General features: G+C 40.7%; 1 protein-coding gene across 5 annotated transcripts in view; it reads right to left on the bottom strand.

Annotated features, from left to right (window-relative positions):
* Positions 1–27865, bottom strand: part of il1rapl1a (interleukin 1 receptor accessory protein-like 1a) — a 184459-nt gene that overhangs the window by 52717 nt on the left and 103877 nt on the right. For all 5 annotated transcript variants that reach the window (XM_088382174.1, XM_088382172.1, XM_088382173.1 and 2 more), the window contains 3 exons: positions 27291–27576; positions 21745–21931; positions 20267–20420 (listed from right to left, as the gene is read on the bottom strand). In XM_088382174.1, coding sequence (XP_088238300.1) covers positions 20267–20420; positions 21745–21931; positions 27291–27576 — 627 coding nt within the window. The remainder of the gene's footprint in view (positions 1–20266; positions 20421–21744; positions 21932–27290; positions 27577–27865) is intronic.

The raw sequence follows: 27865 nt of genomic DNA on the forward strand, positions 1-27865 counted from the left end.
ATTTGCCAAAATCTCACTCAATAAATCACTGATAATCAATAATTTGGGGGTTATCAAATAGGTAAAATCAATGATGATCAATCATTTTCATAGCAATGTAGTAATTTTTACGGAGAATTAAATTGAATAGTTTTTAATGTTCGACAGACACCTGTTATAAAAACAAACCTAATATTTTTTTATTATCAAATGTCACATCTGATATCCTGCTCAAGCAGTGCTGGACTGTCGATTCCTGCTGAGCACTTCATGTCAACTTCCCAATTAATACACGTGAGGGGCTTTTGTGGTCATGCAATCGAGGGAGAATCAATACCGAACACATGTAAAACAAGAGTGAGAGGGCCATAAAATGTGTCTGCAGGCAATGATGGAAAATAAGATCTCATTATTAGATCTATTAAAGTGGGGTATCCATTGCGTCTCAGAACAGGAGGACACGTCAGGTGGGAGAACAAAGCAGGTGGATTAACACAGTCCTGGCACATGATGAGCAGCACGTTTGACTTAAAAGTCCTTTCCGTGCAAACTTGCTCAAGTGTGTTTCTGCAAATCATGATATCAGCATACCATTTGAGATGATTGATATAGCGTAGATCTACATGTTTACATGAAGTATGTGAGGAGCGAACAGAGAGGCGGCCCGCAGAGGTTCATCTCAATGCCATCTGCTCCACCGGGTCCTCTTTAACTGTCTCCATGACACTGTGTTGCACGTAATCCTTTACCCACACCATCTCCCAACTGATCATAACAGTAATTTTTATGAGCCACTTTGAGATCAATGACTTTTCTACTTTCTATGTTTCAGACACCTCTTCCATTTGTTGGTGATGAATACCATACAGGAGCTTGCTTTTCCACGATAGTCCATCTGGCTCCTTCTTCTTACTAGGCTTCTGCTGCCATTCACTAAGCGGTTTATCCCTGGGAGCCATCTTCTTGATTTATTTATGGAAGGCGTTTCTGCCTGGTTTGTGCCTGCGATGCTTTTGAGGTCTCTGACCTCGACTTTGTTTACAGCGTCAGACTGCTGGACTTGGGGTGGAAGCCTCGGTAACTTGTTGGAAACTTTTTTTGGGCTTGATATCAGCAACAGCAACAAATGGGTAGTGTGAGTAATTTTCTCGAATTTATAGATGCACTCAGGTGTTTATTTGTATATTTTTAAAAGTGAAATTAACTGTTATGAAACAGTATTTCCTCGAAAAAAAGACTACTCATTTACTCAACTGAGTAGAATACCAGGAAGCTACTAGACAAAGCATTTGTATTTTTAAGTCATGTTAAGTGATTTAATATTCCATTTACTCTGAGAGTGGTCGCTTATTTACTCAGCACTACCTGGCGCCAACGTGAGTCACCGTGAGGTACTCGTGTGCTCTTCCTGTTTGATGTTAACCCCGGCTTTCAAAAACTTTTAATAAATGTCAGTTTGCTGACTAATGTCCTTCGCAATCCATATTTGATGTTAAAATATGTTAGCGTATCACAACAAAAAAAATCCGTGTGACCATCCAACATACGCACATGGTGGCCTTGGTGTGCTAAGTACAGCGAGGATCCAGTCCTAACTGACTCTCTTTGTCAGAAAAATAAAAAAAATCAGGCATCAGCCACAATATACTTTCTTTTTTATTTTCTTGTATATCATTGCTAAGCGTTTTAAGTGAATGCGCCCGGATCTTCGGACACTCTTGCAAACACGGGTTAGCCGTTTTACCGATTTATCTTGGCACCCCTAATTAGGACCCCATTTCCTCCTGCAGTATGCTTTAAACTAAATGTAATTTAAATACTAAACCACATTTTTGCAAATAGTTTCCAGGCCTATGATTGACATCCTCATTTATTTATGGGCTGTGTTTGCTGTACTTAGAATAAACACCTCCCTCAAATAGAAATCTACTTTCAAGAGTGATTATTTATTGGTGACAGACACTATGGATTTTTTTTTCTTATCTTTAGTTGAGTTAATAAATTAACCTCCCACCCTTCAGTAAAACCTCAGCTTTAAAATTTGATTCCTGCCTTTTATTTTCTCACACTTATACTGTATTTCACGACTTGATATCCACCTAATTTTGTTGTATTATGGCACGAGTAGAAATTCAATATACCCAAATGAAGGTTTTGGTTGGTTTACACGGCTGAGAGAACATCACACCCTCCTCATATATAACACTCTTTGCATCCATATGTGGACGCCACCGGAGAGCTAATCTCTCAACTAAATGAGAATCACACACTCTTCCACACATCCCTCGGCCTCAGTTTATTTAATGTTCCGCCCTTGGAGAAAAAAGAATTGTGGCGGGGCGGGTAAAAAAATCGTCTCTAGCATTGAGATTACAGCGCAGAGAAAATAAAAACAATGCAGGGGTTGAGAATTGTTTGTCAGCAGAAGCAATTTCCCCAGCAAACCAAATAATTATGCACTTCTCCCTCAGAGCGGCTTAACTGTTAATTAGCACTCTGCTTCTTTTTTTTTTTTTCCACAGGGCGCTCATGTAATTTAGATTTTACTCAGGTAGCAACTTAAGGCTGATGCTATCTGACAATCTCACAGTGAACTCTATTTTGGTGAATTAGAATGAGTTTGAAAAGCAACTGTTATTCCCTAAGTTTAAGAGTGAGTAATATTATATTTAAAGGGTTAGGTGCATGTGAAGATGTACGAACATGGCATAGTGTAATCATTTAGATTTTAGATTCCTCCCCTTAAAACTGACAACTATGTTTATCCCTTCGATTAGTCAGATTTGAAATCTGTATTAAATGCTGATTTACAATGGAGAATGATGTCAGACATGATTCAAAATTCACTTGCAAGGAGGACTTTTTCAGAAAACCTGAATTTTATGAGTCTACGTGCACGAACGCTGTTGCTGGCATGTTTTTGTTTAACCCTGAATTTTTTTTTGTTTGGTATCTGAGCCGAACAGTGAGATTACACAGACAGGCAAGCTCAAAGAAAATGTGCTGCCTCTGCGTCAGCATCTCCTATGAGTATGACGCATTTTATATAAAGTTTTTATGTTGATAAAATATTTAATTTCACCTGATATATTGTAGTGTAGAGGTTCGGAGTGGTTTGGAGCTGATGTATTGGAAAAATCCTGCAACAGTAACTGGGTTTCTTGCCAGTAATAATTTCTAAAATATGCAAAATGTATCTATATAGCTTTTTCTAGACACTTTGTGTAGATTTCAGTGACCTTTTTTTAGTTGCCCCGCTAACACTGTTGCAAAAAGTTCAATTTCAGGATCTATTGCTACACTCACATCATATTTGATTATTATTATTAAATCTGTGCGATTGGTTATTGATGGGTGTCAAAAAGGAAGCTCACTCCCCCCACACCCGAAAACTAAAACCAGGCAACTCTAATGGCGAAACATAAAATGCATCAGAGTAAGCTCAGTTCCTGAGAAGAAGAAAGCAACATTGTAAAATTTTAGGACAAGCCATGGTTTACTATGTTAAAGGCCCCGGGTAAATGGTGACACATGACGAGAGTCGGCAACAACTTCCATTGATCGCTCATAAGCAAACATAGTGCTCCACTCATCATCAATGTGACTGAAGTGATGATCCAACGCGCCTGTGAGCGACGGCGACTCAAATGAAGCCAGTCACTTTACAAGCTGCCAGGGTGATGGCTGCAAATCATGTGTGTTTGTTTCCCCCTTATTCCCAAAGCCAAACGATGCTCTTCTCTCCCAGCTTTCCAAGACAGATGGAGATCATTAGCTCCTCTCTCGCCGCCTCCCTTGACGCTCTTTCCAATCTGTCACATCTAAACCATACTGCAGGCGCCATTTCTCCCACCTTTTCTAACCCCCCGCCCCAACCCATCTCTCAAACGTCCCGCGCTCGGTGGTACGGTCCCGTCTCCGTCGCGCAGATTTATATCTCTTGACGCGCCCCGGCGCAATCTTACAACTTTCACCCTTACTTCATCACTCCTGTCTGAAGCAGTTATGGCACTCACTTCCCAGGAGGACGAATTGATGAGAAACCATCCGTCGAATGTTTCAGAGAACATGAAGCGCTGAAAGCCCGCAAACAGTGATGCATGACCGCCGACGTCCTTTAGCTGTGTTAACTACTCCCAGAACTGTCTGCACGGGGATCTGCAATCAACAAAAGCACTGAGGTTTGGAAAAGTGGAACGATGCTGAAGTACTACACCGAGGTTGAGGCACCTTTATTGGGATGAGAATCAAATTTTCTCAACTTCTGCTTGACACTGTTTTGATTCGTCACGGGTGCCATTAGGGGGAGAATGGCAGGCAAGTAACTTACGTTTGAGCAACGTTGAGTTATTTATTCGATGCGCCTTATACATGGACAAAGTTTTAAAATGGGCCATTCATTGAAGGTGCGCCTTATAATCCAGTGCGCCTTATAGTGCGGAAAATACGGTACTTGGATATCAGTAAAGCCTCATTTACGTATAGACCCTGCAAAACTACCGCCTCAAAACCGTATTTATCCACCTTTGCCTACTACAGGGAACCTAGCAAGGGTGGGACATTGCCCAAACTGTGGCATCCCAAAATTAGATCATTACAAGACAATGCAAGCCTCTAAAAATATAATATTTAGGGCGTCTTGTGGCACTAATGGCTTTTTACACAATGGGCTGTCCAGGCATTGCAGGATTCCCTTCGGTACTATCCCATCTGCGCCTTATAATCCAGTGCGCCTTATAGTGCGGAAAATACGGTACTTGGATGTCAGTAAAGCTTCATTTACGTATAGACCCTGCAAAACCGCTGCCTCAAAACCATATTTATCCACCTTTGCCTACTACACGGAACCCAGCAAGGGTGGGACATAGCCCAAACTGTGGCATCCCAAAATTAGATCATTACAAGACAATGCAAGCCTCTAAAAATATAATATTTAGGGCGTCTTGTGGCACTAATGGCTTTTTATACAATGGGCTGTCCAGGCATTGCAAGATTCCCTTCGGTACTATCCCATCTGTTAAAGCACTGAGAGAAGTTCAGATGGTGAAAATATGTGGATCAATTCAGACTTTTTACAAGTCGTGTAACGACTTACGCCTGATTTATTATTCACTGAGCAAAAGTCTCACCTTGCAATGTTACCAGTCGTGTTTTGCAAGAAAAAATGAACGTGTTCTTTGCTCACACATCATAGAGCAGTTGTGAACATCATGTTATCAGATCACACGCATGACGATGATGCTCTTAGTTGCCCACTGGACAAATCTGTGACAATATAGCTTAATTCCTGAATTATGATTATGGCACAGTAGTTGACGGACTTATTAGTAGACCAGTGAGGATAAAATAAACACTTGGTGAGGTTTCATTGTTCAGTGTTAACAGTTATGTGCCTGTTTGCATTGTTGAAAAGTGCTAACAGGACTCCTGCTGTTGTGCCTGAGCTTGCGACCATCTGGATGGGATCCATCACATTCTCCTGCTTGTCCTCAGTGGCCCTGATATGGTGGAAAAAAAAAAGTGTAGCGCTGTGTAACAGCAGCCAAATGGAACCAAAGTAAATTAAAGAAAACTATCGCGGTCAAAATCATGGCCAAATAATATATCAACTGTCATATGTATGGCGCACCAAAACTTCCCCAAGAAGCACAAAACATAATGAATCACTTTTCCGAACCTTAGCTAGACACACCTTATCAACTGGCAAGAAAAGGTACTGGAAACTGAAGCGTGTGATTTATTGCATGGCAGTTGTTTCATTGAGGTTTCATAAATACGGAAAAGTCCCAGGGGTAAATGATGAAGTCCACCAAAGTCCCACTTGGAATAACTCACGTTACTGCAGAAGCTGTGTTGGCAAATGCAACGACGTGAGCCTCGTGTGGATTTCGGACTTAACCACCTGTTAAGTTCAAAGAAGTACACTTGGGGGTGAGAAGCGCCAAGGCTTTGACAGTAATGACTAATAATGGTCCAGCGATGGAAAGTGAGTCTGCTCACAGGAGACCTTTGATGCAGGTGAATCACATCCTAAACATATTTAAAAGCAGCGACGAGGAAGGGGGGGTTATGCTGAGCGAGAAAGGAAGACCAGAAGGGGGAGAAATTTGTTCCGCGCGTTAGCTGACATGCTTGGGTGCATGAGAACAGAAGGTTGGCATAATGAATTTTGGCGTGCAAATGAAATAAAGAACCCCACCCAAGCAGAGGTGTGAGCGTGTGTGCTGGAGTGTGTAAACAGAGGGCTGGGCTTTTTAATGCAGAGATGAAAATGAGAAATCATTTCGTTTTCAATGTTTTTGCCGACTTCTCTCTGTCAGTGCTGCAAACAACTTAAAAATTGCTGGGACAATTACATCCTTGGTGGTGGCGTCATTGTTGTCTCATAATGACAGATCGGATTAATTTTAAGGTAGTAGACCCACTGCAACACATTAAGATAAAAAATATATAATTGGAGTGATTTAAAATCAGTGTGTCTTACAAAATAAATACAAGCAAAGGACTAAAGTGTAGATTCGAGGTGTTGCTTCACTTTGGTCAAAGACATTCTCACTAATCAGAAATGTTCATTAATGTCCCTGTCGAATAAAGAAATGAAATAAATTAATTTTATTCCAAATGACAACAAATAGCCCAGAAACTATTTTTTTTTCTGTCTTTCTGTCAAAGTGGGACTCGAACAATGCATGGAAAAAAGTTGTAGTGTCAATTTCGTTTCGCTTTATAGTATATGTACAGTATAGGCGACACAACAAACTGATGAATAACTAGTTTTGAAATCAGAGATTAGTAAAAACTTTAAATATTTTAACAAGATGAATGCTGATAAAACTTTCTAGCAATTTTTCTATTTTTTACAAGTCAACACAACTTGTAATTTTAGTATTGACACAAAGTCGAATTAGTCTTCGTGGGCCACATAGAATAATTTGGCGGGCCTTGAGTTTGTTGTAAAAGCTCTGATATGAATTCTAAAGCCCCGGAAGAGCGTCTGTCCGCACGCTCGTAATGCAGAGTCCCTAATTGAGCGTTAATTGGGTGCTAATCATGGAACACGTTCTCCCACAGAGACACCCCCCCAGATGTCATGAGATGAAGGTGCGTGGAACAGCGTGTGTACTCGCCATGTATGCAGGCATACGCTACTTGTTGTTAGTTGGCATCTGTTTCCTAGCGTTTAATGACTTAAAGTGACAATTAAACACCACTGGCAGAGCTGCTTTGTTAGATTCCCCATCAAAAAGAGAAATAAAAGCCTCCTTACATGAGACATATTGTTAAACATATATTCTACTCAAAGGGATGAGGCCCTATTTTTCATGGATGGTTTGGCCACAGCATTAAACATTAAACATATTTCACTGTGAAAGCCATAAAGCCTTTGTTTTGTGTTCTGTGTGCGTACATTTCAGAGGAGCAGCTAAGAATCATGCCCAGAAACCATGTTGGGTGTTTAATAACACAACAGACGCATATAACCACTTGGACCACTTCTTAGCAGATGCTTCTAAGACAGTGGTTCTTAACCTGGGTTCGATCGAACCCGAGGGGTTCGGTGAGTCGGTCTCAGGGGTTCGGCAGAGCCTCCACTGAGGAGGTCTGAACAAACCTGATTTATTGTGTAAATTCTGAATTGCCAGTATGTAATTTGTTGGGAGTTGATGCATTGTGTTGATTTTGTTATTTAAACAAGGGGATGTTCATGCACGGCTTATTTTGTGCACCAGTAAAAAATATCCATGTCTTGAATTTCAAAAAAATAATTTTATTTTTCATTAAAGAGGGGTTCGGTGAATGCACATATGAAACTGGTACCTCCAACAAGGTTAAGAACCACTGTTCTAAGATGACCTCACACTGACTAGTTGGACCGGGACCCAGATCTGCGGACCCTCCTTAAGATATCTCATGTCGCCCCAGTTTTTTTTTTTTTTCCGTGATTACGGGCTACATTAATTGATTCATTTTAATAATAATACATTTTATTTATAAAGTGCCTTTCAAGGCACTCAAGGACGCCGTACAAATATAAAATAGCATACATAATTAAAAGAAAAAAAACGTTAATAATAATGACCGTACGTTTTGACGTTTTAGTTTCCTCTTGTATAACATTTAGCGTATTTTTAACTTGCTCCGCTCTATGGCTAACTCACACTCAACTCACGCTGTGTCTCAGCTTTGGGCAGTTTCTGCTTTGCTGCAGTGCTGTATTTTTTTGCGGCCCATTGTCTGCTCTCGGAAACATTGTGTCTCCTCAGAGTGGGAATAAAAATGTCTCGGTTAAAGTACGTCGTTCATTTCACCATTTTCTGCGGTAGGCTAATTTTCCGTAGAAGTGACGGCGTAAACACAGAAGCTTAACTTCCGAAAAAACTTTAAACCCAAAAATGTACATGGACAATGCGAGTGAAGCCACAGAATTCATCTGGACCTCATTCACTGCTCTGGATTCTCCAATAAATTTCCTTTTTCTTTTCCAATTCCAATGACAAGCTCTTTCCCCCCCCTACTTCAAGAGCCATATTGCGGGCTCGTGAGGTCAAAGGGAATCCATCAGTTGTGATGCAGGTAATCAGCGTAAAGCCTGCTCCAGCGCACCATGGGTATTGGCGGCCCGCATGGTAATGGGATTCAAACCCATGCCTTTAGACAGGCGGGAGGCCCTGTGCAGGAATGTTTGGATTCTGCAGAGGATGGCAATACCACTTTCTGTGGTAATGAAACAAGATTTAAATATCGACCACAGGGACTGCCGGTGGGAGCAAAACGGCGGAGAAAGAAGAGGGTGTAAAGACAATGAAATAAAAGATTGAATTGAACAAGAATGGAGAAAGAGAGGTGTGATGGAATGAAAGAAAATGAGGTGGGTAAGAAAAAGAACTGAAAAACTCGCTCTGACACCTTCATTATGATTCTGTTTTAACACATGGACGTGAACTCCAGCTCGGCTCGATAGGATTGTGTCTTTCTTTGTTCTCTTATTTAACCTCAATACTTTTATCCACGCCATGCAGGGCTGACTCGCCCATAAGGTGAGATAAGTAGATCGTGTGAAATTTTCCCTTCAAGATATTCAAACAAATTATTCAAGGAATTAGAGGAAATTTAAATAAACTCAAATAAAAGAAGGGGATTGCAAATTGTCTTCACTTTTAAAAATATCTTTTTTTTTTTTTTAATATTTGACTAGTTTTTACTCGTCTGATATTCTCGTCGTTTGTTTTGTAGCTTATACTCTATATAATATGAGGTGCTCATACATTTATTTGGGTTGACAGTCATAATGGCCCTCCAAAATAAAAATCTTTAAAGATTGAGAACAACGTGGCCATAAGTGACATCCAATCAGCTCTGCAGCTCCAACATCTTAAAAATGGAAACCTCAGACATTTTTAGTTCCATTTCTTTTTAGACCACCATCCAGCTACGAGGAATCGCTACCTTCCCTCCGAGCGGCGGCGAGACACAAACACACCATCGAGTCCAAAGTGACAACGTGGCTTTGGGGAGGAACAGGTGTAACGGAGCCGATGTCCCCTTTTCTTTGCAGCTGTTTGGCACGCACTAATGCACACGTATTGTACGCTACACACAGTGACGCACAGGTGTACAAAAACAAACAACCCCAACAAACAAATCCAAGCTGTGTCAACGTTTGCAATACCTTGCTTAGCATCACGTGCGACACAAATGACAATTATTGTCACGACTTTTGTTCCCTGACAGTGACGGAATAGGTTTAAAATAGCTCGAAGGGAACATACACGACACACATCATACAATTCAGTGCACCTGCATATAGTGACCCAAATACACATCCAGTATGGAGGACTATGCATGGATGCACACGCATAATAATCGGGCAAAAGGCCAAGTCAGAGGAAAGTGTGTTTGCCAACCTTTGACTCAAGGCACATTTACACAAGAAATTTTTAATTAGTTTTCGTATTTGTTTTAGTTTTTGATATAAATGGAGTATTTGTTGAGTGCTTGATAACCAATTATCTATTTAAGGTAAACTCTTCATAAATGATGTTCTCACCATTCTTCTGTACGAAAGTGAAGAAAATACATTTAAAACGAAGCCCGAAATGATTTATATCATTTTTATTCTCAAGTACATTGTCCATTGACATTGTGTGATGGATATTTGATCAGCTATAGAGAGCTTTATAAATTTAAAATTGATTTTTGTTTAGTAATTTCTCTTTAATCTTTTTCATTAATGATTTTTTTTAAATTTAATTATTTTGTTAGTTTTTATTAACTCTAAAAACCGTGGTTTGGAATCCCTGGTTTGGATGACATACAAATCAGTGTCATCAAGTCATTGGATACAGAAAACAAATTCCCATTCAGGTAGTTTCTCAATTTACAATGAAATACAGGGACGCATAATGTATATCTAATATTTGGGTCATAATTACCGTGTCCACATTGGCATGGGTTTGTTCTTTTGTGTGCCATTTTCCAATTTTATATCGTCGTTGGAGGAACGAAACTCAGTCTTAAACTGAGGGCCCCCTTTATTTAAGCCTTGGTTGGAGCTCTCCGAGCACAGACAGGAGAGTGCACCACGGTGGTGACAAGTCTTACTGCACGTATTTGGAGCCATGCCAATAAAAGCATTCACAAACGAGCAAAGAGGCACTCATGCACTCCTATTGTAGCCCTTAATTAATTTAGACCATTAAAGACTGTGCCCAGAACGTGTGACACTCTATCCTCTCTAGCTGTTAATGAGCACCTTCATATATTTTAATTGATATTGGGGCATTTCCAAAGTGCTGTTTGTTCTTCACGACTCGCATTAATGAGATGGTCATTTCAGCTTCCTGTTTGAACTTCAGCCTTTTCATATCCTACGAGGAGGAGCGAGAGAATGAGAATGGATGCCGCGGAGCCGTAAGCATATCTCCTCTGCCGAGGCAACGCCTGTGAGACAAAGGAAGGTGGAGGGAGAAGAGGAAGAGCAGGATCGCTACAGTGTTGTAAGGAGCCAATTAACAGCACTGTAGCCAGATCTCAGACACAAAGGTTCCGTGTCAAAATGGCCCACATGTATTTTGACTTCGTTAGAGTATTTCGAATGAGGAAAGACAAGTCGACAATCACTGTAAGTACATGAAGGTTAGATTGTAAGACAGAGGCTTACAACTGCTTTTGTCCAAGGGACCACCATTATGATCCACTCGGGAGCACAGCTTTGGAGGAATATTATTTTATGCTATTTATTTGCATCTGTATGTCTATTTTGAGAATCTCAGCTACATGACATCATTTAGATGGGTAAATGATTCAAGAAATTAGCTGGAAAATAAATCAGGCCTAGATGATGAATCAGTTTTATTTTAAAAAATGTTACAATTATTTTCCATTCCCAATTTTGCGGACCAGCTACAATACCACCACGGACCACGAGGGGCCCGCGGACCACAGGTTGTCAATCCCTGCTGTGAGAGACTCTGGACTACAACGCCTGGAAAAACCAGTATTTCTCTGCCTTTACGAGATCAAATAATCACTCGACAATTTGGTCGACATTAGTTGATGGATTTATAAAGTTGGTCCAATTCCAATTAGTGTGGTATTTGATTTGTTGTCATCTGAGTCATAGTTTGAGCCTACCCCAGCTGACTTTGAGAGGTGGTATGCAGCCAGAACTAATCAGTCGTCAATCACATATTGTATCGACACTTTTTATGTAGTTATGTCACCGATATAGGCTAATCCCAATTTGTTCAATTTCAGTCGGACCTGAAAGATGTAAAATTGCGTTTTCACCTCATGGAAAAAAAATACCACAGAATGTGGATAAATTAAAAATAAACGTAAGTTACCTAATTAGTAAAGTCATTTTTTTTTTCAACAGAAAGAAGTGAAGAGATCAGTTGCCTGATTTTCTGAAGCTTTCATGTGATATTTGCAGCTCCTCAAAGGCTCTGCCTTCATTCCCTATCTAATTGGAGTCATGAACGGGAGCTAATTAGTTAACCTCTGCTGCATTAGACACCTGCTCCAAATTAGCAGGTCTAAAGATGTCACACCTAAGGAGAAGAGACAAAAAAAAGCTCTGCAGAGAAGGTTCATAGAACAGAAAGAGCTCTTTCAATGCAGTTATTGACCATGCAGCTAACTTCACATTTCAAGGAGAGCCTAAGCCAAAAAATGTTCATCGTGCAGGGATACGTATGACAAGACTCCAGAGTCTTCGGGAAGATTGCAAGGATTGAGCCGATCCAACAGAAGGAGAGGTTCATGCTGTTAATGTCCTGAGCAGAGCGATAGTGACAAGGTCCCCGTGTGGACAAGGCCTAAGGAGTTTTGTGAAAGGAAGCAGATGCGGCGTGAGATTATATGCCTTTTTGCATATGACCTTCAAGAAAAACAATTTCCAGAGAAGGAAGCCAGAGCATGTTATAAACACTGATAACATTTAAAAGGGACTGGTCTCGAGCGTTTTAACGTTGAGCCACTGCAAATAGCTTTACACCTGGTCAAAAAGAATAAATGTACAAGCTGCTCGTGTGAAGCCCGCCATGGTAAATCTGTCAGACTCCACATTCTATAAGAAAGAAACACGGTTTATAAGAATATTACAAGAAGGTGTCAGCTCAGTGGGAATGATTTGCATTTTATGACAAAGAAAATGTGAAACAAGGCCGTAGTCCTTTAAAACGTTATCGGAAGAAGCTCACTCCATTTGACTGCTGGGCCGGCCAGGAAATTTAAAATATCGGAGGGAAGATAACGATAATCGCTGAGGTCATAGCAAGCATTTTAAGCCACTTGTCCAGTCAGATCATGTTATCATGTTTATTCTTTTATTCGTAATCTAGTTAAGGCAACAGTATCTCGACTTTCACATTACGTAGTGGGTTATTATTTTAGTTTTTACAATTCTTACACCTTTTCTGACTACCAGATTCGATGTAATCTTTTTTATGAAACATTTTGACTCAAGGGCTCATACTTGCAAAGTATGTGAAGACTGATAGAGATTTTCATTTGTTGTTGCACAGTCCACATGTTGTTCTTCGTCGACGAAAGCAAGAAAGATAACTGAAGTCTCACCTGACTGACATGAGTGCGCTGGAATACCGAAATAAAATATAATCCATCATCTGTCTGTACCTGACTCGAGTCCTCAATCTGTCACATATGATACGTTTATATCAAGTTGACAAATGTGTATTCAATTTATGTTTTGTATAATCATGATGCTCATATTCTGCATTCTATTCCATATTGCCCGCACTTCCTCCGCCCATGACCTTCCATTGTGACGGGAATGCGGATGTGCATATTTATCACACAAACATCTCAAATGTAATCTCAGGCCTGAGAGCATGAGTGTCATGGCGAATATGTAATTCCACCCATTCCTGCTTGTGGCGTTACAAAGCTCAAAACGACCTTCAGGCCAATGTCTCGGAGAGCTACAGATGGAATGTGCATTCTCTGCATTGGTGGAAAAATAGATTTTGAATTGAAGCGCACACCCTTTCTCCAAAAAAAAAGATGGGGGGACTTCAAAAGACAGAATTGTGATGTTAATTTTCACTCATGCTCCAGTAGCACTTACTATATAGAGCTAGATAATGATAATAAGCGGGGAGAGAGGGTGGCTGTGTGGGCGGAGCAGGGTAGGTCAGCCAAGATTAATTGTGGAGGATGTAAATTTCATTCGTCACATGCAGATTGATGTCAGTTTTAATTGAATTAAAACAATGTGAGCTCGGAGTTGAGGAGGACAGCTGTGGAATGGTGATGGAGTGAGTCGGTGAACATTTAGGAGAAGAGGGCGGAGATGACATGGACACATAAAGAGTGGCTTTGGGGGGGGGGGGGGGGGGGGGGAGAAAGAGCCAAAGTTGACCCCAAACTAATGAGCCATTGCACTATTCAACTAAAAATACACGGCCATGTTTAACGGCGTCCATTGCTTGGTGGAATATTCAATTGTGTTAAGCCACACAGTGTAATTTAAAACAATATATAATTATATTGGAAAATTGAGCAATTTATTACATCTTTTGTAGTCATGACCTTGAAAACACAATAAACTATTATCACTGCCTTGCGTTGGCTCCGCCAACACGTCCTTGCCTCAATGATCGTCCAGGTGTGCAGCGTGGCGGGAAAGGCTGCACTCGCCGCCCAGTGGGTCTGGGTTTTTACATCTGCCCCCATGCCCTCCCTTAAGTATTTTGAGTTGTCTCCCATTACAAACTTTTTGTTTCCAATTTCATGCTGTGCCCCTCTCTAACAAGAACTTATATATCCCCTTGACCTTCCTCATGTTTTTGTTTCATTCTGTTGTTCATTTTTTTTTTTTTTTTACATCGCTTGGATGGGTTGAAACTGATAAGTGAATTTTGTAGCTCTGTGCAATCACAATGAATTTGATTCTGTTTAATAAATTAGATTTCATTCCATTAAAACATGAATAAGGCTGCTATGCATTTACTGGCCACTACATTAAATGCGATTTACTGAAAGGTTCAACTTTCATTGACACTGTCAGAGAGGCATCATAGAACAGAGTCAGAACCGTAAAGTTATACAACTGAATAAAAAAAATGTAGCACAACATTCATATCTTAATTTCCGTTACTCACACTGTATGTTGCTTACTATTTTTGTTTAAATGAGGAAAAGGAAACACTTCCTGTCCAGGTAAATGCAACTTCCAATATCTCAGGTGTGATGCTATCATCTTTTGGCCCATGGGTACATTCAACCTTATGTTCAGATGTCATTCCGAGAGAGTTGGAAAAGGTTTCACTCGAGAGCAAATCCATCTGGCTTCTTTCACACTGCACCTCTTATCTTGCCCGCTGCTCTCATATCAGCGCTAACCACTTGCCAGCCATTCATTGGCCCAGGGATCAGCCATGTGGGTTCGAGCACATAAGATTTCCCTCTGCTACCTAAGTCAAAACGTTATTCATGCACATGCACACAGGCTGTAATGTTTTATAAGGTCATATGAAGTGAGCACACTTTTTAAGGTGACCCGATAGTGGAAAGAAGTCTTTTACAGCAATGAAGCAATGTCCCGGGTCACCTCCACGAGCATACATTCACACGCATGCACATCTTTGAATTTAAATGTCAGCTAATCTTGCCAGCAATATAACCAAAGAAAGTACCAGTGATGGCAAAGGTGATAGGATGTGATGTTACCTACTGAAATAGAAACTTTAAAGACAGGGAAAAGGTTTGTGGAGTTGTTATAAACCCACTCAAAATTAATTTGACCAAGTCAATGATGACTGGAATAGGATTATGCACTGCAAATAACTCGTTTTCAAATCAAATGAGTAGAAACTGGTCAAATATTTAAAAAATATATAGATTAAAAGTGAAGACAATTTACAATTTTAGGAATGACACACGAATTTGATGCACAATTTGTCTTCGCGGGCCACACAAAATGATGTGGCGGGCCGTATCTGGCCCCCGGGCCTTGAGTTTGACACCTGTGCTGTAGAATCTACAGTTACCAAAGGTTTCAAGATAGCAACAGTTTCAGCTTGTACACCATTTCCTCTTGGAAAGTTGGTTCAGAAATTATAACAACTTGGATGTCAAACATCATCATGGAATAGATATGTGATCCCACTGTAACAATATTGAACATGACCTAAAAGCCTGAGTCATATTTATTGCTCTGGAACTTCTCCATCTGACTTTGTTTGACCAGTCGTTTGAAAACGTTCAGATCCAGTGACGTCAGGGAAACAGGCCATTGGACATTGAGCTCCTTCAGAACCTCTTGGTCTTATCCACAGACACATAGTTGACTCCTTCCATGCATTGGGAACCCGTGATTAGTCAATTACAAGTTTTGATATAAGAGAAAATGTACAATGTCCAAGATTTGGACGTGGCACAAAAAACTTTAAAGGGAAGAACGATAATAAAAACGTGAGGCTTTGTGTAATCGGTTAAACACCTTGTGGGAATGTCCTAATTATATTTTAGCATAAAGCCCACTTGATTTATTTGTCTGCTGAGTGTTTAGAGCATGAACGCTAACAAATAAAACACCTGCAGCAAGTTATGCTCCCTCTCCCAGTATTTATATGTATAGATTCCAAAAGCATCACACTCCCCTATCGCTAACTATGCAAAGCGGCTGATCCTCCTCTTGATTTCACCTTACCCGGCGTGGCTCTTATCCGCCTTGCCAAACGCTACATTTACATCGTCTGTAACCTCAATCACCGCTTTTGCAGCATGCAGGTGTTTGTGTGAATGCAGAAAAAGCAAAATGGAATGAAGGAGGAGGGAGTCGGGGAGCTAGGATGGGTACTCTTAGATAGAAAGGGGGGCCTGAGGCATTCATCAAACCAAACGACTCCATTACAGTAAGTCCGACGGAGGCAAACGATAATGTGCACTGTGATAAACACTAGGATAATAGTGTGTTTATAGTCTTGAACACACGCTTTCTGCTGGGAAACACTAGCGAGGAATACCGATAAGATACGGGAGCGGCACGCTTTTTTTCTTGCCTTTCTATCACTCCTCTACTTTTGGGTTATCAGTCACTTGTTCTCTTTATCCTTCCTTCGCGCTCTCTCGCTTTAATAATTTAATCTCGACACAAAGCAGGGCGAGCGGCACATATGAACCGAATGCGTTTTTTTTTTTTATCTTCTCTTAACCGTACTGTACGCTGTCGGGGGAACGGTTGAAAGGATGATCCACCCGATGCATTGTGTGAGTGATTGCGTAGAGAGCGCTTTTAATTGCGTCATCAGGTTGTCCGCCATTTTGGAGGTTGAATTGGAGGTTCATGTTCTGGGTAAAATTGAAATCAGCTATGTCCTCTATTTCCAAACTTTATTAGAATCTTCAATATGGTAGAAACAGGCAACTCTAGATCTGCGTGATGTCACAGGAAAACAATCTAAGGATTGGATGTATCTTAAAGAGGTCACGACAAATGTTTTATTTACAATATGATTCCGATAAATATATTTTGCAAAGTATAAATAAATCAGCATACCCACCCCGTTTTATACATACACATTTTACCACTTGCTGTCAACTGAAATTAACACATGAACTCGATCCACAATTCGTCTTCGCGGGCCACATAAAATTGTTAAATTAAGTTTGACACCTATGATGTAAAGGTTCCACTGTATTATCACAATACTTCTTTAGCATGATTCTCAAAGTGCGCTAAGAAGACAAGAGCTGAGACAACATAAAACAAGTCAAAGGCGACTCAGTTTCTTTTACATTTCCATTAACCCGAGGAGCACGGACGCTTGATTAAGGGTCTCGTGGAGCTGCCTGATCTGAATGAGTCCCTGTTTATGCCCATAGTTAACCTCTATTACAAGCTTGACCTCGGCTCTGATGATGGCTGCGCTACCGCTTCTAATACGGAAGCCGTTACATGGCGGATGAACACGTGGTCGTCACGCTGAGGCAAAGGGTTAATGCAAAGATGAGCGTCCGCAGATCTGTATTGAAGAACACTTAAACTTAACGACCTCCTTCATCCTCTCGATATATCGGTTGATGCTCACTCCTCTGAAGCTGTTTGGACTTTTATTTTTTTTAACAGGGTGGGGTGAAATGTATGTTCTGAAAAAAAATAAATAAATCTGTGTGCTTGGGATGTGCAGGAACATTCCTGAAGTTGTGTAAAATGCGCCAACCAAATTTCTTGAGTTCGGACAGCCCCCATATTTCAGTTTGAAAATATCTCATTTTAAAAAGCATAATAATATAAAATCACTGTTTTTGTTTTTTAAATGCTTTTGGGGAAACTCATAAGCTTCAAGAAAGGGTGTTAAAAATGTCAGACTAGAGCTTAAATACTTTTTTAAAATTATTTACATGTATATTTCTAATTATGACTGTTTGTTTTACGGCAGTTAATTTCTTTTTATATTTAGCTGTTAGATATCAATTAGTTATGTAACTAGTTATAGCGATTATTGTTAGTATGCTGTCCAACATTAAGCTTGTATGTGTCTCCACAAAAAATAATCATCATTTTAGCATTTATGCTGTTTGGTTATGAAATAGAGTTCTAGAATATTTTCACTATTTTATGTGGGGAAAAATCCCACTCCTGGGTCCATCGTATTGTCAAACAAACTAATATTTAATCGATGAAGAAAAAAAGCCACCATACAAACAATATTTCTCAACAAGCTGAATGATTAATAACTTGGATTGAGTCGCTGAGTTGGCTTTGTCAGGGATGCATGCTTCAACGGTAATTATTTCTTGTGCTGCGAGAAAAGAAGCAATAATGGGATCCCCACATCAACCTGGTGCTGCATTCAAGCACAAGGGTGTCACATGTAATTACCTCCCCTAATTTGATGACTTATTACTTATCTTGAGCGCTTCTAGGTGTGCATACAGGCACACAGGCGTGATGCATGAAACGAGGGGATAGGATATTAAAAACAACGGGCGGTTTAATTCAATGGCTGGGTTCGAGCTAATTTGTTGCTTTTAATAGACTAAATGGAACAGGGGAATATAGATGCAAATTTTTAATGGGATGGGGCTGAATATTTTTTTGTACTTGATGTACGTAAATATATATTTGAACTTCAGGGTGATTTCTTACGAAATGTAACACAATACAGGCCGGTGAATGAAATGGTTTGATTTTTTGCTGACCTCCCTCAATGGAAGTTGAACAATGGAGTATTTTTTTTAGATGAATAAAGACTTCATCATAGCCATCACTGCTAAACGTGGTGGTCAATGTAAGTCAAGGACCCTTGGGAAACAAGCCATGGATATTAAACACAAGCAACAAAGAGGTTTGGTTCTGTGAATGCTGCATTCTGATGAAGTCAAACTATTCGGAACAATTTTTGCTAAAAACATTCCGCCACAAGTTGGTCTCTAAATGCTTCAAAGAGAAAATGCTAATAGAGGTGGAATGTTTGTGATTTAAAAAGTAAATAAAAATGCCGAGAGGTCAGTCAGTTATTGTGCACTATATTGGACACACACACACACGCACACACGCTTCTCCTCGTCTGTGCCTTTCTGGAGCAACCTACTGATGACACCCTCAGCTCACTTCCCTCTGAGAACATCCTGTCTGAAGCCTCACCATGAAAATGTACTGTTGATCAATTGTTAAGTGCTGACTGTGTCTCATGATGTGAAAATGTTAGCAGCAAATTTGCAGTTGAGCTCCTTGTTAGAGAACAGCAAGTTGTGCAAAAAGTATTGAAGAGCTGAAAAGTCGGATGTGTGTGCATTGAAAAAGTTTAAAGAAGGTTGAATAAAGTTTAACTGACAAGGTTATGAAGCATAGCAAAAGCTGAAACTCTCCATCCTTTTGTGAGTAGTGTATAAAGTTTGTATCTTTATCTAAAGTTTGTTACTGATTAATTTACAGCAAAAGATGAATAAATTTCTCCCTTATTTTATTAGAATTTGACTATTTAGAAAAATACAGTATGTCTTGTTGGAAGTCAAACTCCAAACTTTCTTTAGTATAATATGATAAATTATCATGTATTACTATATAATTTTTTTTATGAAGGTTGAAAAGTTCTCTAGTGCTGCAAATTGACTTCTTTTTGTCCATCTCAGTGGGTGGCCATTTCGACTCTTGATGAAAATGAAAAGGTGCTTCGACTCAGGTATGACGGCTCAGCTTGAGAACGTCACATTGCCAAACTCAAAAGCCCAGATTAGTTGTGCCCCGAGCCCTTAGGCACTATGATTTAGCAAAATGGCAAGATCACAATGTTTAGATTAATGGGGCAGCATATTATATTGATCAAATCCCTTTAAATAAGCATTAGAAAAGTAATAAAGCAATGATCAAATGTTGCTGGAGCGTAAAATCAATCGAGACATGAATGACAGTAAATGATGATGAGAAAAAGATTTCGTCGTCGACCTACGGTACAACAGACGGCAGATAAGGGCCACAATAAACCTCCTGACCTTATCCTTTTCTCTTGGAGCTCTTCACATGTATGTGTGTTTAACTAAGTACCTTCAGTACTCACTGCCAATAGACTGGCTGGAAAGTGCTGAGGTGGAAGACAAAAGCAGCAACATGGTTGCGGGCCGGCCCCAGTCTCCCGCAGCAATTAGCACAACAGCGGGATGTTGCAGCAGTGCTCAGCGGTGTACGTGTTGTGTGTTTGCCATCAATTCATTGCCTCAAATACCCTACCAGTGAAAACCACTGACGCTTATTCATCCAACATTAACCACACTTCTAAAAGCATTCGACGCGTGACGTGCATTTTCATCCTCTTACCGGTAACGGCGAGTTCCGTCGTCCTCCTGACAAGAAAGCCGCCAAACTGGACCTCGCAGGTGTAATTTCCAATGTCATCTTCCTTCACTTCCTGGAAAGAGAGAATGTCTCTCTTCTGGATGATGCTCGCACGCCACTGCTTTGGATGACATTCCTGAGAATGACAGCATCATCTGGTTGGACCAAGGGTTTCAACTAAACACATCTTATGGTTAAAAAAAATCAAATTTTTAATCCATGAACACGTGTAAGGACTACCATTCCTGTGGGTGACATTTCCAGTTTCTCTGTACCGTATTTTCCGCACTATAAGACGCACCTAAAAACCTCCAATTTTCTCAAAAGCCAACAGTGCGCCTTATATATGGACCAATATGGATTCGTGGATGAGGACTAATTTATTAAAGTAAGCTTTACATGTTTATTTTGAGTTGAGTTGTTTATGTTGAGTTATTGATATATTGTTTTCACTATTTCGAGTGTTACTATCCTGTGATTGCATTAACGTTTGAACAACGTTGAGTTGTTTATTCGATGCGCCTTATAATCCAGTGCGCCTTATATATGGACAAAGTTTTAAAATGGTAACATAGTGCAATACTAGTGACAAAGAACTGTGATGTGTATACATAAATGTGTGACTCAGACAAGATCTTAGGCACTCAAGCCGGGACATCAATGGCTGTGTGGATTCCATTTCCCCGTTGCTCTCGGCATTTTTAGAATTCAATCACGGTGGTCCAAATAACTCCAGTTTCCAGCGCTCACTGTCATTACCTGGAATGTAATTGAATTCTGGAAAAACCTAGAGGTCGCGGCCGTCCAGCTAATCTACTGCTGATCTGCTTGTGATTAGTCTGGCCTGAACCCTTCACCGGGCTGCTCCACGCTGTCCGCGAGCATTGCCGGACCAGGCGGGAACCGAGGAAAGAAGTGAGCAGGCACATTCTGTTGAACCTTTGTTGGTCCTTGTGGGCGGTGGGTGACATTGCCTCTCATTTTGCCTCCTGGTGTTCAGTCCATCTTTTACTCTTTTCAAAATGCACTCTGTGATAAACTACATAATACATTGCAATGCTAATCTGGAAAGTTAATTGAAATCCCATTTTGAAAGACAAATTTAGTGAAAACAACCCAATTCATCTATTAGTATGTATGCGCTGAAGCCAATTTTGTTAGCTAATGCTAATCCATCCTCTAAATGAATTCATTGCAGCTCTGCTTACCTTTTTATGTTTGACATGATAGCAGAGTATTAAATCAGTGAGGTATGTGGGATGATCTGATTAAGTCATGACTGGGCAACCCCAGTGTGGCTGTGCTTCTTTTGTAAATTAGCTCTCCTGATATGCAACACAGTATAAATAAGAAGATTAGAAATGATTTACAAGGTCTTTTAATTTCACACTTGGTTTGTAAGCAGACATTTAGGGACTATTTGTAAAGAAGCGGCTCTTCACATGTTTACCCTCTCTCACCTTGTACCAGGTAATGTCTGGTCCTTTGCCGGGCTCAACGTAGTCGTCGATGTCAGGGCACAAGATGTCTTTGCTCTTGCTGAGCTCAGCCTTCTCCATCCGTCGCATGTTGGAATTGTAGCACATGTTTGTGTCGTTTTCTGCGACGGTTAATGACATGGACACCTTCATGCAATAGGTGGAGTTCCTATGGATGGGAAAAAAAACACCCATGGTTACATATTTCATCTATATTCTGTTTAGATTAGCTTCGATTTGGTAGGATTAATTTGTGTGATTTTATAATTTCTACTTCGGTGGACAATATGCTCTTGATTTTGGTTGAAGTGATTTTTTTCCACAAGTATTAAAAATATATATTTGATATATTTTCATCCATCCATCCATCCATCCATCCATCCATCCATCCATCCATCCATCCATCCATCCATCCATCCATCCATCCATCCATCCATCCATCCATCCATCCATCCATCCATCCATCCAGCTTTAGGAGGGACTCCCAGACTTCCCTCTCCCCAGCCACTTCATCCAGCTCATCCCGGGGGATCCCAAGGCGTTCCCAGGCCAGCTGAGAGACATAGTCTCTCCAGCGCATCCTGGGTCATCCCCGGCATCTCCTACCAGTAGGACATGCCCGGAACACCTCTCCAGTAGTCGTCCAGGAGGCATCCTGATGAGATGCCCGAGCCACCTCATCTGGCTCCTCTCAACGTGGCTCTACTCCGAGTCTCTCCCGGATGACCGAGCTTCTCACCTTATCTCTAAGGGAGAGCCCGGACACCCTGCGGAGGAAACTCATTTCGGCCGCTTGTATCCTGGATTCCATTTTATTTATTTTACTACACAATTCCAGGTTGCTGCCTTAGTGTTGGAGAGGAATGCAATTGTAATCTTGCTGCCCCCTACAGTAAATACATGCTTGGCCTTAACAGGGGTCAGTGCTCTCCTCCCTTGTAACGTCCTTCCACTAATTTTCATCTGCCTCTGCTCGACCCCTCCCGTTGTTTCACATTTGTGGGTTTAGCAGCAACTACATATTCAGCATCTTTAGTGAGTCAATAATTCACACTCGCGACCAATATAGGATTTATGGAGGAGTGATAGGAGGTGTTGTGGGGTAGTCAGCCGGGGCCTGGGAATGCTAATAAGCGAGGAGACAAACCCTCAGGCTTCCCAACAGGAAGAACGACCATGGACAAGCCGAACCCGCCCCCGCTTCCTGGTTTCCGAGCAACCATCAACACACTTAAGCTGTGATGAATTTTAGCCGGAGGTGGTCCCCTCACCCTCGCCTCGCCTGCTGTCTCTCACTCGACGCTATTTTAATACCGCATTCATCATCATCATGGTCGTCATTATCGGCGGCATTACAAAGCAACCTGTGTCCACTGCATCAACAACACAAAAATATATAGACACGCAAACAATGCACAAGGGCACCTTCGGTTGCTATGACAACCTGGCTGCGGGGATTTGCTGCCATTCATTCACCAAAGCATTAATAAGGTCAAGCAGTAATGTGGCGGCGTGCATCGCTTATTGGGTCACGTCGCAAAATTCGCCAGTCGAGGAAGGACAAACACTTCTCGTCGAAAATGTCAGCTTGGGCATAAAACCAAGAGGTTTTTGTTTTTCATAATGCTTTTCTTTTTTTTCATTTCCTTAAAATCATATTAGCTGAACCAAAGACAGCAGTGAATATGTAATGAAGGATTTCTTCAACGTCAAGTGAGTACTTGTATGGAGAGTTGATTTTCTGTTTTCCACCACCACTCACAATTTTGTTTTGATCTTCTACGTTGTTACCATGGTAAGTTGGTAACCCATGCAAATGGGTCAGCACTTGTCTTGTCCGGTTTGACCGTGTCCTACTGCACAGAGCAAGGCCCGTAAAATCATGCATGGATGAGTTTGCTTTGGAAGAACTCGACTGTAAACTCCGTCGGGATAAACTACAAACAGAGATTGTGAGTCCTCAACGTTCTCCCAAAAGCAACATGGCAGGGGAAAAAAAAATACACAAAATCTTGCGCTTAACGCAAATGTATTGACCAGACGTCTGGACGCTTGCGTTGGCCTGCTGTGATCCTGGCCATTCTCAAAAGGAGGTCCACAGTGGCTTTTCATTCCATTTCATTACATTACACTTAAGGCTCTCCAGATGCTTCCATTCACTTCAAATGACAGGGGGGTTCATATGATCTACTCAGGTTATGGAAGCAATAAGGCAAGTCACCTCTGTTCATGAACACTTATGACCCCCTGTAGCTGTAAAACACACTCGCACACACACCCACACACACACACAGTATAAGCGGCAAGTCTTACAGACAAATGTAAAGCAGAAGCAGGAGAAGGGCTGTGAGGAATGAACAAAAAGATTTAATTTTATCATTACATTGAATTATATTATTATTTATTTAATTTTATAATTATATATATAATTTTTATTATCGTCATCCTATCTTAAGCGGGAAGTCTTACAGACAAATGTAAAGGCAGAAGCAGGAGAAGGGCTGTAAGGAATGAATCTGACGTTTAATTTTATGATTACATTTAATTATATTATTATTGATTTAATTTTATAATTATATATCTTTTTTATTATCTTCATCCTATCTTCTGAAGCGCTTTATCCTCGTCGGTGTGCCTATACCAGCTGACTTGGGGCAGTAAAACCATTCCCACTCACCATCACACCTACGGACAATTTGGAGTGGTCCATCGACCTACCAAGCATGTTTTTTGGGATGTCGGAGGAAACCCACGCAGGCACAAGGAGAACATGCAAACTCCACACAATAAGGCCGGAATCAAACCCTGCACCTTTGAACTGTGACATCATGCCACCCTTATTTGGACCAAATTGTAACCTAACCGGCACAAATTTGAGAGAATTGACAAAACTCTTAAAAGTAGTAAAGTACTAGGGGCAGACGGGAAGAATTGCTATTTAACGAGACCACTTTAACTTTTAATGGAGGACTCCTGCTCTATCATAGTGGAGGACTAAAAGAGCAATTGGAAAATGCTGCCGGAAGCAAAAAAGAGGCAACCCCATGCAAGAGCAATGGCCTCGAAGGTAACAAGGAAGAGGGGAATGCTTCAAGCCAATCATGTCCACTTGAAGGATATGGAAAATCATTCATTGTTAACACTTATTTGCATATGTAGGTAATCATCTATCTTGTTAAGCAAAGCAAATATGATCAGAAATAACACAGCTGAGCCAGTAAGGTCCACTGGGAGCAGCCAGATGTATTTGTTAAACATCCACACACACACTAACATTGCGGAAGAATGCGTGTGCAAGGTCGCAGCATTGATGGACAGCCAGAGGTCGACTTACTGTTCAATGTGCCACCTATGTCACATTCAATATGACTGCAGGAGTTAAATAAGGTGTGATGTGATTCTTCACGCATTATCACATGCAGCGTGGCAGAGATGCAAGGATTTGCCGATTTTCCGTGACGGATTCAATTTGAGCATTATTATGAAATCATGCATGGGAGTGTGATTGTTTATAAATGAATGCTAATATATTATTTTTTCTCAAATGACTATTTCAAAAGAGTCACAATTCATGGATTGCTCTCATGTAACTTATATTGAGTATTTTTTTTTTTATATATATAGAGTCATTGGCTATCATCTGAAACTATAACACCCATTTCGTGAGTAAAAAAGAAACGATAGAGGAAAGGCCGACTTCCAGACACATTTTCAGCTCACAAAAATGTACTTGCTTTTGTAATTTCACACTTGATGGGCAGGTGGGCACTCCAGAGACTCATTTTCACAAGATGTCCCCTTTACCATTCAGAACGGTCATGCAGGTATAAAAATATGTTGCAGCTGAGGAATCAAACAATACACAGTGGAGCATCCAAAGTGGAGCACTATGAAAATGTTACAATTTATAGTTTGACTCAAGTTTTCTTAAAAATGACCCCAAAAAAGTGCTAGGAGAGAGATGTCAGTGAGTCCTGTGAGACTTTAATTCAGTGAGCGTCCAAACTAAAGTTGGAAGACATATTTCTGAAAATGGGTCTTTAAGCGAGTCGTGCTGCAGAACTTTCTTACAATTAACACTCCACATGTGACATGAGCACTGAGGGTAAATGAAGCTGAGCTGCAATGAGTTTTTGGTGAATTTACAGATGAGTGTTATTCAAGGACCAATTTAAACACATTTTACTAAGAATTTTCCAGTGTTCCACCCTCTGTCGTTATGGTTACAGAACCCAGACTCCCTATTGGCCCAGCAGTTGTCATGAGAGAAAATTAATTTTCAATTTTCAATTAATTTCAGCAAGACAAGTGGTTAACATGTGCTGAAATTCTCAATCCCGGCAATATTTCTATGAGTGTATGTCACAAAAACAAGACAAAGACAAAATTGTGGAAAAAAATACAAGAATAGAGATCATTTAAGGGTGAACAGATTATTTGCTGATTAAGTTTTACACTACATCAGCACTTCTTATAGCTAAAAAGCATGACACATAAAATCCCCCCCCGTCTCGGTTTTGTGGTTGATAAAGTCGGCATGGAGGTACGCAATGGAGCACAAAGACAGGAGCATTTGAGGGGGAATGCTCAGGTCACAAGTGCGACTCAAAGGCTTACACTCTGACAAAAAAGACAATCGATTTTAGCTCACAGGAAAATCTCTCACATCGTGCCATCTGAGAAGACATCAAAATCCCAGCGGCTCTAATGCATGTTAAGGAACATCGGGCACTTTCTTCCACCAAACTCTACAGTGTACTCGGAATTCTAACTTTTCAGAACAACATTCCACAGTCAAATAAAAAAGTCATTTGTCGCACTTAAATGCAAGAGCATACAGTATTCTCCGTCACACAAGCACACTAAGGGAGCACACTTCAAGCCTCTCTGGCTCCTTAAGAGGCCTTTAACCCAGTTTATTAAAAACTCTGCAAAATGAAGAGCTGCAACGAGCCAATTATTGAGGGATGTTATCCTCCGCAAAGGTTAATAAGTTATCGCGATGCCTTCATGCATCCTAATCTTATTACGCACCTTGGTAGTAACAGAAATGACTTACAACTGGAGTGTGTAGTTTTGCACTGAACTACCACATGATTAGGTACATCCGCCTAACCTAAAAAAATTCACTGCAGAAAGTCTGTCTTTACAAAAATAATAATTGTTAGAGTGGTGCTCACTCTAAATTATTTTTGCAAGAACCACACGGGAGACAGTATGCCCTTTTAAACACCTGCAAGTGGAGAGTCATTCGTCACTGTACATACAGCGATGATCGAATGAGGTCTGACTTTGGAGTCTTGCAAGAGAGTATTTAGTGAGAGAAAGCAGGGTGGGGGTGACATTGGACATGTTTGGTGGTCACCTCAGCAACTGGTTAATCAGTGCGGAGGGTCCCAGCTCATTGTTTTACAAGGTCGTGGAAACAGAAACTAGTGGAGCATTTTAGATGACTAAATAAGCAAGAATGTTTCGACACCATTTGGAAAGTTTCAACAACTGAATGGTTAAACTTTTCAGAGTCTTACCGTAAGACGCACGAGTAGAGTCCGACATCCTGAAGGTCGGCGGGTCTGAACCAGATGGCGTCTTCCTCTTTGCTCATGCGTACGCCGTCGAAGGAGATGGGCTCCTCGAAATCACTGTGGCCCAGTCCTGAGCTGCGGTACCACATGAGGCTGAGGCCAACGCTTTGAGCCTGACTGTAGTTGGCACGGATGTAGCCATAAAATAGGGCGCACTTTAGCCGCACCGGCTCACCCTGGAGCACCTGGTACTTTAGGTAGTCCACCGACCAGTCTGTGCAGCCATCCACTGTGGACAAATGAGACAGAAACCTTAATTAGTGATAAGTGACAATCAACCAGGTCATTTCATTTTTAGGACATCGAATCGACTATAATCAGACTGCTCTGTCTTTGCAAACTTTTTGCCTCTCACCCGGCTATTCAAAGACCGTTGGGTGTTGCAGTATCATCAACAAGTTCTGATAGGCATCAAAAGATCTTTATGTAATTGTACATTTAATTCTCGTTCAAAAAATAATGACTATAAATGAAATAAAATTTATTTTTATTACAAGCCTATCACAATTCATGTTTTT

This window comes from Syngnathus floridae, chromosome 8 (assembly GCF_059516105.1).
Source record: "Syngnathus floridae isolate MCC-2025c chromosome 8, RoL_Sflo_1.0, whole genome shotgun sequence".
NCBI classification, from domain to species: Eukaryota; Metazoa; Chordata; class Actinopteri; order Syngnathiformes; family Syngnathidae; genus Syngnathus; species Syngnathus floridae.